Source organism: Myotis brandtii, unplaced genomic scaffold, assembly GCF_000412655.1.
Source record: "Myotis brandtii unplaced genomic scaffold, ASM41265v1 scaffold409, whole genome shotgun sequence".
NCBI classification, from domain to species: Eukaryota; Metazoa; Chordata; class Mammalia; order Chiroptera; family Vespertilionidae; genus Myotis; species Myotis brandtii.
Genome location: NW_005365723.1, coordinates 1540136 through 1552987, shown reverse-complemented (window position 1 = coordinate 1552987; position 12852 = coordinate 1540136). Strand labels below are relative to the sequence as shown.

The window sequence follows — 12852 nt, the reverse complement described above, 5'->3', positions numbered from 1 at the left end:
GCCCCCGCCTTCCCTCAGCTGGCCCTTCCCCTGGAGGCCCCGCCCCTGGCTTTTCTTTCCGGGGGGCGCCCCCTGGGGTGGGGGGTGTGCCCGCCCCTCGATCCTGGCAGGTGTGGAAGCCGTCACTAGCAGTTGAGGGATGTGTGCACCCGCCCCCAGGGGGAAACTGAGACCAGCCCAGGGAGGAGGAGTGCTGAGGAGCTCAGAGCGAGCCAGTGGCGCGCTCCGGCCGGACTGGCGCTCGTTCTGTGAACAACCTGCGGGAGGCACGGTGGGGGCCGGCCCCAGGGCTGGGCCCCGAGGGAGCGGAGGGGACTTCAGTGGACGCGATTGTTGCCTGCCTGGAGCGTCCAGCAGCAAGCACAGCCATGCAAACGAATGCACAGATTCAACCGGGACCGTCCCTTTGGGGGACACAGACACAGATCTAAGGGGAGGCCAGGTGTAGGTCGGTGGTCAGGGAAGGCTTCCTGAGGGTGGTGACCCGTGAGCTGCAGGGGCCGGAGGAAATACAGCCTAGGCAGAGGGCACAGCCCCAGGCGGAGGGGCCCCTGAGTTGGCAAAGGGCTTGAGGCCATGAGGCAGGTCCAGCCTTCAGGGCAGACAGGAGGCTTAAGCCTGTCCAGTACCGTGATGGGCAGACAGAACGCAACGTCTGCATGGGCTGCGCAGGCGCGCACGCCTCTCCTATGCCCCAGACTTAAGTCAGGTGCAGAGAGAAAGTTGCAGGCAGGGCAGGTGCCATGAAGGGGAGGATATTAGTATGTTACCTACGTGTAGGGTTCTCTGAACTTCGCGCCTCTCAGGCTGCTATACGCAAAGCTGTATTTCTGGGCTCTCGTCTGTTCTATTGGTATGTTGTTGTCAGTGCCACACTTTTTGATGACCTTAGCTCTGTGATATGTTTTGAAATCAGGAAGCATGAGTCCTCCACATTTGTTTTCTTTTAGAAAAAAACTGTTGGCCTTTCCGGCTTCCTTGAGATGATGTGCACTTTAGGATGCATTTTACTGTTTTTGCAAAAAATGCTGTTGGGATTTTGATATGGATTACACTGAGTTTGTTGATTGCATTGGGTAGTATGGACATCTTAAGAGCCCGATACTACATATGTAAATAAATAAATAAATAAATAAATAAAAAAGATTTTTAAATAAATGTACATTGAAAGTGACTCTTACATTGAGCAAATTTCATGCAGATGTAGGTGTTTTTTTTTTCTTTCTGTTGATTGTTCCCAACAGCTAAGCATGCTTTGAAGATATTCCAGTTGAATTAGGTCCTCCTCTCAAATCTGTTTCTCAGACTCAGAAATGTCAGGACCACTTCCTGATTATAATCTGAGAAGGAGAAATGCTGATCCCTTGCACCTTGGGAGCTCCCGGGTGCAGGGTATAAGGAGGGAAAGATCTGTTCGACTTGTATAGGTTTTGGTAACTTCCATTTGGTTTTCTTCTGCTTGACTTTTCCATGTAGAGATGTGACAATGGATCATCATGTTTCCACCATCAAACCTCGCAGAATCCAGAACCAAAATGTCATCCACCGCTTGGAGCGCCGGCGCATCAGCTCGGGCAAGGCAGGCACCCACTGGCACCAGGTCCGCGTGTTCCACCAGAACGTCTTCCCCAACTTCACAGTGGTCAACGTGGAAAAGCCGCCCTGTTTCTTGCGTAAATTCTCACCCGACGGGCGCTACTTTATCGCCTTCTCTTCAGACCAGACGTCTCTCGAGATCTATGAGTACCAGGGCTGCCAGGCGGCCGAGGACCTGCTGCAGGGCTACGAGGGGGAGATCCTGTCCAATGGCAATGACCAGCGGTCAGTCAACATCCGCGGGCGGCTCTTCGAGCGGTTTTTTGTCCTGCTGCACATTACCAACGTGGCGGCCAACGGGGAGCACCTGAACCGGGAGTGCAGCCTGTTCACCGACGACTGCCGCTGTGTCATCGTGGGCTCGGCCGCCTACCTCCCGGACGAGCCTCACCCCCCTTTCTATGAGGTCTACCGGAACAGCGAGTCCGTGACCCCCAACCCGCGGTCCCCTCTGGAGGACTACTCCCTCCACATCATTGACCTCCACACCGGCCGCCTGTGTGACACGCGCACCTTCAAGTGTGATAAAGTGGTCCTGTCTCACAACCAAGGGCTGTACTTGTACAAAAACATCCTGGCCATCCTGTCGGTGCAGCAGCAGACCATCCACGTCTTCCAGGTGACGCCCGAAGGCACGTTCATCGACGTGCGGACCATTGGCCGCTTCTGCTATGAGGACGACCTGCTCACCGTGTCCGCCGTCTTCCCCGAGGTTCAGCGGGACAGCCAGGCGGGCATGGCCAACCCCTTCCGGGACCCCTTCATCAACTCCCTGAAGCACCGGCTGCTCGTCTACTTGTGGCGCCGCGCAGAGCAGGATGGGAGCGCCATGGCCAAGCGCCGCTTCTTCCAGTATTTTGACCAACTGCGGCAGCTGCGCATGTGGAAGATGCAGCTTCTGGACGAGAACCATCTGTTCATCAAGTACACGAGCGAGGACGTGGTCACCCTGCGGGTCACAGACCCGTCACAGGTACGCGGCCCTCTCCTGCCTGTGACCTCCCCTGCCCCAGTCTCCTTGGCAGAATGTGACGGCTTTTCTCTTTGTGCATAGCCAACCTCTCAGAAATACACGTTCGATGTAATCTTAAATATTTGTGCCCTGACCGGTTTGGCTCAGTGGATGGAGTGTCGGCCTGGGGACTGGTGGGTCCCGGGGTCGATTCCAGTCGGGGGCGTGTGCCTTGGTTGCGGGCACATCACCAGTGGGAGGCGTGTGGGGGGCGGCTGATCAATGTTTCTCTCTCGTCGATGTTTCTAGCTCTCTATCCCTCTCCCTTCCTCTCTGTAAAAAAAAAAAAATCAACAAAATACATTTAAAAAAAATATTTGCTATTCTAGGGCCCACTCCAACTTAAAACAGCTCTGTTTTTCTCTGCCCACATGTATTTCTTAAATCTCGAGCCATTGACATGTAGATCGTCACCTCTGTGATTATTGCCCTCTACCTTCTGCAGAACATTTTAATTTTTATTTTGTTTTATTTTTAAAAATATTTTTCTTGATTTCAGAGAGGAAGAAAGAGGGATAGAGAGATAGAAACATCAGTGATGAGAGAGAATCATCGATTGGCTGCTTCCTGCACGTCCCCTATTGGGGATCGAGCCTGCAGCCCGGGCATGTGCCCTGACCAGAATCGAACTGTGACCTGTGGTTCATAGGTTGATGCTCAACCACTGAGCCACGCTGGCCGGACGGCAGAGCATTTTTAGGACCCTTGAGGTGGAAGCCCGAACGCTACGAGGTTAACGTGTGGACTGCCTGTGGATCATCCTGCCTTGATTTTGTAAGACTGTCCTTGTTAGTCTGACTGTTTTAGTTCTGGCAGTAAGAATGAGCCCAACACACACAGACAGGAAACCCTCAGAAAATCTAGCTGCTCTTTCCTGCTTAAATGGTTAATGCCAGTATACTTCTTCACAAGTCTTCTTCCAAAGTTAACCACTAGGCACGTTCATTTCACAGAGTTAAGTTTTATGACTTGACCATGACCTTGCCATGTGCTGAAAGATACGGGTTGTAGAGCAGTGAAAGATCAAAAGGATCCCAAATTTTGCATTCCCCAAGTGATTCATCAGGACTCCAGGTCCTGAGGGTCTTTTTCAGTTTGAGTGAAAGATGTTGGTAGGGGAGAGAGGCACTTCTCAATGGGAATAAGATGTTAGTAAGAGCACGGAAACCTTTAAGATTCTTGGATTGAAACATCGTGTTGAAATTCAGGGTAATCTTAACATTTCTCTCTCTCTCTCTCTTTTTTTGTTTGTTAATCTTCTCCAAGGATATTTTTTCTGTTGATTTTTTTAGAGAGAGTGAGAGGAAAGGAGGAGGGGGAGAGAGAGAAACATCGATGAGAGAGAGACGCACCAGTTAGTTGCCTCCTGCACATGCCCCACCCAGGGCTGGAGGTTGAACCTGCCTCCCAGGTACATGTCCTTGACCGGGAATTGAACCTGTGACCCTACAGTGCACGGGCCGACACTGACCATTGTGCAGCACTGGCCAGGGCAAGGGCATTTCCCTTTAAGAACTCTCCATGTCAGTGTGGACGGAGTAAGAGACCACCATTCTGTACCTTTGCCCCATGCTCCTGTTTCCAGATTGTCTCCTTAGATGCTAGTTTGCAAATTCTGTACAGAGGGCAAACCTGAAGTCGGTATCGCTCCTTGACCTGCGGCTGATTCTGCCATTAAGAGAGACTGGACAGGGCCCTCTCCTAAGGCCTGACCAGCCATCTGTGGTGAAATGTCTCCGACATTTTTCTTCTGAGTCGTAGTTCAGGAATTCTTTACAAAACGGGGAGTGCTGTGGTTTAGAGATCGTTTTGTTCTGGACTCCTTTTCTTCCGTGTCAGTGAGGAAGGCACCCGCGGAGCCATCATGGGGAGCATCAGTTCGTCTTACTGTCCTGGGAGATTGGCGGTGAGACCCCGGCTTCTGTAGCCTCCTGTCTGTGTTTCCCAGTGTCCCGGAGGGAGGCTTAGGAGATGCTGGTGTAATTCTCCGGTCACATAATGACGGTAGATCTTGGCGAAGTCCCTTCTGCAGAAAGGACACGAGTCCACGTTTGTTTAGGTCTGAGCTATGATTACCTTTTGTTTTGGAGGGAATACGATGTCTGTAATGACTGCACTTGAGAGTATCCACTTTTTCTTTGCTAAACCATGACCTATTTATTTCTGAAAGCTGGAGCCAGGAACATTGCTAGGGCTCTGTGCTTTGCTTCCCAGAGGTTGTAACTTTAAACCCAGTCTCTCTGCCCTAGTTGTCTTTTCCGCCTCGGTTTAATTTGATAGGTTCCAATAAGGTTAATGAGTAAAAAGTGCATCCAAAACAAAGCCTGGCTAATATTAGGGGTATTAGTCTCAGGTTACCCCCCAGCCTCTTTCATTTGCAGCCAAATTTAATTTCCAGGGGTTCACAAAAGTCATGTAACATAAGCTCTGGGAAGGACTAATGACTAGTCAAACAGGTGGGCCAAATGGCACCAGAAATTGTTAATGGAGATTTAAACTTAATCATCGGAGGGGGACTACTAATCTCAGTGTTCTGGAAACGTCTGGAGGCCTATTAGAAGCTTGCGGATGGATGGCCCTGTTACACTCGCTGACAAAAACTGTGGGTTCCGGTGCTGCCCTGGTCGGCTGAGCAGAGCACTGGAGGTTTAAAGGAAGAGGCTCCTCACCCAGGGGTCCTGCAGAAAAAGCGGTAGCTCTGCCCCCATGGCATTGGAGAGCTTGTCAGCTCCCTCCTCTAAGATTCGCTATAAATCGCAAATGTATCTACAAATGCCTGGGCTGAAAGAACATGTGGGACAGAAATGGAAAATCCTCTCTGAGTTTTCATTTGTTCAGCAGCAGTGCCCTGCTTGGTTTCAACTTGCCTGGGCAGCTTTAGGGCAGAACGTACTTAAGGCGGCTCTCTGCATGCTAGAAATAGTAAGAGGAAAAGTAAATGCCCCTAAATTGAACTTTCCGCTGGATGTGTGTATACAAGAGAACATAATCTGTCAACAGGCAACCCCAGGCCACAAATCACTTTCTCAGCGGGAAGGAAATTAAATCTGGCATTTTAAGAAAGCATTTTTTATCTGTCTCAGGGTGGGCTGGGAGCAAGTAGGGAGTAAACACTTGGAAGGAAAAATACTGAATTTGCACAGTTGGAAATGAAAGATGGAAAGCCTTTTCATACCTAGATGCTGGCCAATTCAATCATTTCAGCAGCGCAGATACAGTGGGACATCTGGCCACACGAAGCCTTGACTAAGAAAGCCCTCCAAGGCCCCCCCACTTTTCCCAGAAACACGGGGAGCCATGCTGGAGCCGTGGTGCTGGAGCGGAGGCGGTTCATGTTTCCCTGGGGTAGCCTGAATTCTCAGCCAAGTGATGTTGGCCAGGCATGGCGTTATACTCAGCCGTCCCTTAGCGCTGTCTGTTCCCCTGCAGGCGTCATTCTTTGTGGTGTACAATATGGTGACAACAGAGGTGATCGCGGTGTTTGAGAACACGTCCGACGAGCTCCTGGAGCTCTTTGAGAACTTCTGCGACCTCTTCCGTAACGCTACCCTGCACAGCGAAGTCCAGTTTCCCTGCTCAGCTTCCAGCAACAATTTTGCAAGGCAGATCCAACGCCGGTAAGCTGTTCCACCGGGCTTAACAGGCCTAATTTTTCTTAAATTTTCTTAATTTGTTGCTGTGACATCAATAGTCATTTACAGAAAACCATGCGACAATCTTATCCTCCATTCCATATATCTATGTCATCTCCCCTACAGAATTCTCTCCTAATGTAACATTTTATGTATCATCTTATCATACTTTGCTGCATCAAAAATATAATGTATATATAAATTAAAAAAATTTTTTTTCTTGGGAACACATGGCTCTAAATGCTCAATTTTATAGTCTTCAAAAATCTTTTGGTGGAGGTAAATGAAAATGGATCCATTATCGGTTAGAAGAAATGTTTCAGAGAAAATAAGTTATCAAGGATCATGAGTCATTTAAGAAAATCTTGTCTTGAAAGGTATAGAGACCAAACTAAAACAAACGGAATAAAGAAACAACATTGTGGTCACTGAAATAATTCAAGCCATAAGAACAGGAACATTCCTAGAACAGTGACACTTTAGAAATTTAAAATTTCTTAGATATAGTTGAAGAACTCTCCAAGAAAGTAATGTAAAAAGATAAGAGAATAAAAATGGGAGAGAAAAGATGGAAAAGAAGTTAGAGGATTTGCCCAGGCGACCCACTATCTGGCTAATTCCAGAAGGATTAATCAAGAAAGTGAAGGGCATGTCATCATGAAACTTCGAAGCACTGGGGATAAAGAGAAAATTGTAAAAATTTTCAGAAAAAAACATCTCACATTTAAATAAGTCATCAGAATGGCATTGGACAGACCAGTCACAACATTGAAAGCTTGAAGCCATTAAAATCCTGCCCTCAGACTTCTCCAAAAAAATGACTCCTAATTTAGAATTCTAATAATCAATGGAGCAAAGACATTTTCAGACATGCTCTCTAAAATAATTACCTCCCATGCCCCTTTTCTAAGGAAGCATCTGGAAGATGCATTTTACCAATAAACACAAAAGAATGGTGCAGTTTGACAGTGGAGAGCAGCAGAGAGAATTCCAAGGATGACGGGAAAGGGAAGTTCCAGGGTGACAGGCCAGCAGCCAGACACCGACCACACCCACCGGGCAGTTACACGCATTTTAAACTTGTTTGTAGAGTCTTTTTTTTTTAACTTTTCTAAAGTAATGTTCCCCATTTCTAATTCAGTTTTCTGCTTCTTGAGAGTACTGGAAGCTAGCCAGGCTTGTGCTATGTGTGAGTTCTGACTTCGGTCAATATCCGGACTTTTATTGACAGAATGAATTGTTTTTAGACATAGGTTGGTCATTTAAAAAAAAACGTGTGTCCGCAAACACAGCCTTCATCACTGGTGCTTTCTTTCAGGTTCAAAGACACTATTGTGAACGCCAAGTACGGAGGGCACACCGAGGCCGTGCGCCGGCTGCTGGGCCAGCTCCCCATCAGCGCCCAGTCTTACAGTGGCAGCCCCTACCTCGATCTGTCGCTCTTCAGCTACGATGACAAGTGGGTGTCCGTCATGGAGCGGCCCAAGACGTGTGGCGACCACCCAATCAGGTACAGCGTCTGCAGTTATCAGCTCGTGGTCCAGGGCCGGTCCTGCCCGCTTTCTCTCTCTCTTCTTCTTGGGCATCGTTTTATGTGATTGTGTCCTTCCTACTCGTGGGTTGAATTGGAAGGGGGGCTGTTTCTGTGATGTGGTGGGTGCTCTGATCACATAGGCAGTAGTCTCATAATGAACAACTTCTACTCTGCTTCTCACCCAAGCATCCACTTCAGGTACGTGTTTCCTTTCAAAGGTATCCAGGGCAGGAAACCATTCTTTTCCATTTAGTAATCTAATACCATTTCATAATGATGCTTATGGCTCAAGTGATTGCATCTCCCCAGTCACCTACTGGAAATGATAGCAGGGACAATATGGGGAACAGGAGGTTTTAGAGAAACTCGGGCTTCCTCATTTTGGGAGTTTGGGGATGTAGATTTGAAATGTACTTGTAAAAGTATTTCAGTATTATTGCCGGAAGGGTGCAGCTCGCCTCTGACAGCCAGTCCCTTCCCTCACAGATGCCCAGTTCACAGACCCACCTGTCTCCACGTCGGGAGCGTGTGTTGCTCTGTGGGCTGTAAAGGGTGCTGGGGGGAGTTGTCACCATTGTCACTGGGGCTATTTCAGGGCAGCTGGTGTGTGCCTGGAGCCCAGAGATGGAGCGTGAGCCTTTTTCACGTAGAAACAGTGTAGTTAGTATTTCATAATGCAGCTTCAATGTGTATAAACGAGGTTTGTATACAATAATTCTGTACAGTTCATCACCCCAGTTGCAGTCCAGTTCCAAAGCCCAGTTGAAATTTTTTTATTATGGAAAAATTTAAACATATGAAAAATAGAAGAGTATAATAAGCCTCCATATACCCATCACCCCGCTTCAGCAGTTACCAGCTCGTGGTTAGAGTTGTTTCATCGTCCTGCCACCACCTACTTTCTCCCCTCGCGACTTGCCACCCTGGATGATTCTGACGTAACCCCCAGGTGTCATCACACTTTCCTCTTAAATATTTCAGTATGAAACTTTAAAAGATAGGGACTTAAAACACAACCTCATTACCATTATTTCATCTGGAGAAAGTGAGCAACACGTTATTGACAACCCCAAATATCGAATCAGATTTCACAGTAGCCTGTTGTCTCGTGAGCATTCTTTTTACAGTTTCTTTCTTCCAAATAAGGATCTACACACGGTGCCTACATTGCCTGTGGCCACTATTTTTTTGTCTTTTTTATTCTGTACATTCTGTTTCCCTCTCATTTTCCTGGCAGCGAAAGTGTTGAGGAAACCAGGTTGCTCATCCGGTAATGTCCCACACATCCTAGATTTTGCTCATTGCATCCCCAGGAGTAGTAGTTACTGTCTTTCTCATTCCGCCATATTCCCTGTAAACTGATAGTTAGATTTAGAAGCTCAGACAGCTCACTTTAAATTATAAGCCCGTTGTGTGTGGGGACTCTGTGGGTGAGGTGATGTGCTTCTCACACACTAAAAGCACGTAGCGGGTCTCATTCGATGTGGTCAAATGGCATGAGCTACAGTCCTCTCCTTTCTGACCTCCTCGCCTTTCCAATTGGAAAAGTTAACCTAATAGACACACCTGGAAATGCCATTGCTCCTGACGGAAGGGTTTTTTCTTGTAATTCTTATTTACTTGTAATTTAAAATGGGAACTGTGAGGATACTAAAAGCCCAGGAAGAGGTAACGCCAGGACACCTTTATTGGGCATTCCGTTCTAGTCTTTGCCAGCGTGCATGTCTCCATTTCACAGCTGTAATGGTGGTCAGCATGATACTTTGTAGTCGGCTTTTATCTTATAAATGGGTTTCCATGTTGTTACATGGTCCTCACAGTTACAGGAGGCATGTAATGACGGCCTATTATTCCATCGGGTAGATGTACCGTACTTAATTTCACTGTTCCCCTGTTACTGAGCATTTATTCTTTTTCTGCTTTTTCCCCGGTAGAGCTAATGCTGTAGTAGCCATCTCTATTCATGTCACTATTTACTTCATTTAAATTCTGAGGTCATAAATTCTTGGAAATGGAATTATTGAGTCAAAGGATATGAATATATTTATGTCTATTATATATTTGCTTCCCAAAGGGGGAAATAGAGTTATTTAATTCAGGCTCTTCCATTTTCTAGACCTTCCCTCAATTAACCCCCAACCCCGCTGATCATCTGTAGTTCTCACTACCACAGGGCACTTACTTTGCATTATGGGTATTTAAGAGCTGGGATGGAGGGAGTATCTTGAGTCTTGCTATATTAGATAAAAAATTAAAAACTACTTGGTATTTTGTTTTTGTGTGTGAAAAGAAGAGTCTCCAATAGAGTCTATTCTCCGTAAATTTAATAAAAGAATTTATTCTTAAAAATGAAAAATTCAAATATGAGTGTAGATCTGCACTGTCCTCTGTGGTAGCCACTAGCCACACGTGACTATTGAGCACTTAAAATGTGGCCAGTCCCAGGGGAGGTTTGCTCAAGTGTCAAATGCATATCAAATTTCAAAGGTTTAGCACAAAAAAGAATGTATAACATCTCATTAATATATTTTATATTGACGGTAGATTGAAATGATATTTTGGATGTCAATATTGGATTAAATAAAATATATTATTAAACTTAATTTCACCTTAAACATTTTTTAATGTGGCTACCTGAAATTTCAAATTGCAAACTAGTACATGGCTCACCTTTCATTTCTAGCCCTCGCCTAGACAGTTTTGGGGTAGATAGCTTTGGGAAAGGGGGAGGCTGTAATTAGGGTTGTAGCTAAGGGCTGTCTTGGGAAAGAGAAGCGACCCATTGGCTTAGGACAACATAGTAAGATTCGTAATCTCCCTGCCCCTAAAATGAGCGACCAGATGCGGGTGATTTTGCAGTTGTGATGAGCTGGGGCTGGTGTAAGGGGATTTCCCTGCTGTGCACATTTCATGGTGGTGGTGAGTATCTACACCGTCCTCTCTGTCTCTCTCTCTCTCTCGTTCTGTTTAGGTTCTATGCTCGGGACTCTGGTCTGCTCAAGTTTGAGATCCAGGCAGGCTTACTGGGCCGCCCCATCAACCACACAGTGCGACGCCTTGTTGCCTTTACGTTTCACCCCTTTGAGCCCTTTGCTATTTCTGTGCAGAGGACTAATGCTGAGTATGTCGTCAACTTCCACATGCGACACTGCTGCACGTAGGGGCCTCCCCACAGCCAGGCTCTCTGGTCTTCCTGTCTCACGGACTAAAGCACACGCTCCTGACCAGCAGCTCTGTGGGCTCCAGACGGGCCCGTGTACCTCAAATGGGGAGGGCTGAGGGGGGAGTGCGGGCGGCTCAGCCTGACGGAAGTCTTTATTGTGTAACAAAAACTACTGATTGTTTTAGAGCCCTCTTGCTTTTTCCCTGTGGGAATGTCCAGCACTAATTAGGTTCAGTTATTTCTGTTTTAATTTGCATTTTATTGCTATGAAGATGAGAGCATTACCCCCTTCGGGCCCCTTCCTTGGCATTATGTCTGCATCCTGTAGCAGGTAACTCATGTTTACTCACGAGAACTGTGTACACCCTTTCTACTTAGCCAACAAGCAGGGCTGTCTTTATAAGAAAACAGAATAAAGCCTTGGTATTTTCTTACTGAAATATATCCTGTTTGATGACTGCCTTATGTTCTGATCTCACCAAATGCTTTTCAAATACACGGGTTCCAGGAAGGACTGTGAAAGGCGCCAGAGGCCGTGGATCCAGCAGCTGCTCTTGGGAGAAGGAAGTGTGTGTGCCAGCATGGAAGATAGTCATCTGCCAGGATTGTTTCCCTCCCTCGGGTTTTCTCCGGGGAACTGATACAGCTGGAGGGGCTGGGCGTAATTGCATGTTCTCGCGTGGAAGCATGCGCCCATCTGGGCCGTCTGTGCCGTGCAGGTGGGAGAGTGAGCAGCTCTGTGGCCACAGCAGAGACAAACGCTGTTTAGCACGTACTGCAGTTGGGCTAGTGTGAGCTGGCAAGCGCCAGTTGTCCCTCGAGGGATCAGACTGGTTGTTCCTGGACGGTTGAGCCATCACAGCTGCCCTGCAAACACCTGCCGGCCCCCAGCCTGTCACATTCTCAGCTGTCTCCTCCAGAGGGCTTGTCAGGCTGTTACGTTTCATCTTCATAACGTGCCCATTGTTCATGTAGCAAACTCGCCGGGTGACATCTGAGTGCGACGGTAGCTTTGGAAGGAGCCATGGCTGCAGACAGCTGGCCCTGTACCCTTCAGCAGCCACAGCGACTTCCCTGGGGACCTAGGAATGGGAGAGGAGATGCTAAGCCCCATCAAAACATTTTGGCCGATTTCATCATTGTCATTTAGTTAGTACTCAACACAGGATCTGACCACCTGTGTTCACCTGCTAGGAGTCAGGTAGGTGCTGTGGCAAGATGTTGAGGAGAGAAATAGGCAGATGAAGGGAATTACGATGCAAAGCAGTGAAAGCTCCAGTACTGTCTGTAGGAACAGTGGAGGGATGAGGACGAGGCGAGGAGGAAAGCTGCGCTGGTGTGGGGTGCCGGCCCTGGGTGAACGGGAGTGCAGCGTGTGAGCCAGGGCGGAGGACATTGCAAGGAGATCCAGCATGTTCAAGGGCGTGGAAGCCTGCAGAGGGCTGACAAGATTGTGGAGTGGCAAGCGCTGGGAATGCGGCTGCAGCACGGGCTAGATGGGGGGCAGGGGAATGGGACTGAAGCCTGAAGAGAGGCCTTGTGCACGGGTTCGGGCTTTACGCAGCGGAGGGCAGGGTAGGAGTTTCACAGAGGCAACTCGCCAGTCTAGGAAGACGGCTTGGAGGGAGGAGAGTCTAAAGCAGCGGTTCTCAACCTGTGGGTCGAGACCCCTTTGGGGATCGAACGACCCTTTCACAGGGGTCGCCTAAGACCATCGGAAAACACATATATAATTACATATTGTTTTTGGGATTAATCACTATGCTTTAATTATGTTCAATTTGTAACAATGAAAATATATCCTGCATATCAGATACTTACATAACGATTCATAACAGTAGCAACATTAGTTATGAAGTAGCCACGAAAATAATTTTATGGTTGGGGGTCACCACAACATGAGGAACTTTCGCCG

At 47.7% G+C, this 12852-nt stretch overlaps 1 protein-coding gene across 2 annotated transcripts; it reads left to right on the top strand.

Annotated features, from left to right (window-relative positions):
* Positions 1-1476: 1476 nt before the first annotated feature.
* DET1 (de-etiolated homolog 1 (Arabidopsis)) lies at positions 1477-11593 on the top strand. Of its 2 annotated transcripts, none has more exons than XM_014545436.1 (4): positions 1477-2569; positions 6038-6225; positions 7559-7750; positions 11446-11593. In XM_014545436.1, the coding sequence occupies exons 1-4, from the start codon at positions 1487-1489 to the stop codon at positions 11576-11578; spliced, it is 1596 nt and encodes a 531-aa protein (XP_014400922.1). In that variant the 5' UTR covers positions 1477-1486; the 3' UTR covers positions 11579-11593. The 2 variants fall into 2 exon arrangements, with proteins under 2 accessions (XP_014400922.1, XP_014400921.1); XM_014545435.1 differs by lacking the exon at positions 11446-11593 and adding an exon at positions 10746-11381.
* The last annotated feature ends 1259 nt before the right edge of the window (positions 11594-12852 follow it).

What these genes read in the sequence shown, in the direction of transcription:
- DET1 (XM_014545435.1), top strand. Translation starts at nt 1,487, where the DNA reads ATGGATCATCATGTTTCCACCATCAAACCTCGCAGAATCCAGAACCAA. An exon ending in GGGTCACAGACCCGTCACAG is followed by an intron (nt 2,570 to 6,037) that starts GTACGCGGCCCT and finishes GTTCCCCTGCAG; the next exon opens with GCGTCATTCTTTGTGGTGTA. An exon ending in GCAAGGCAGATCCAACGCCG is followed by an intron (nt 6,226 to 7,558) that starts GTAAGCTGTTCC and finishes GCTTTCTTTCAG; the next exon opens with GTTCAAAGACACTATTGTGA.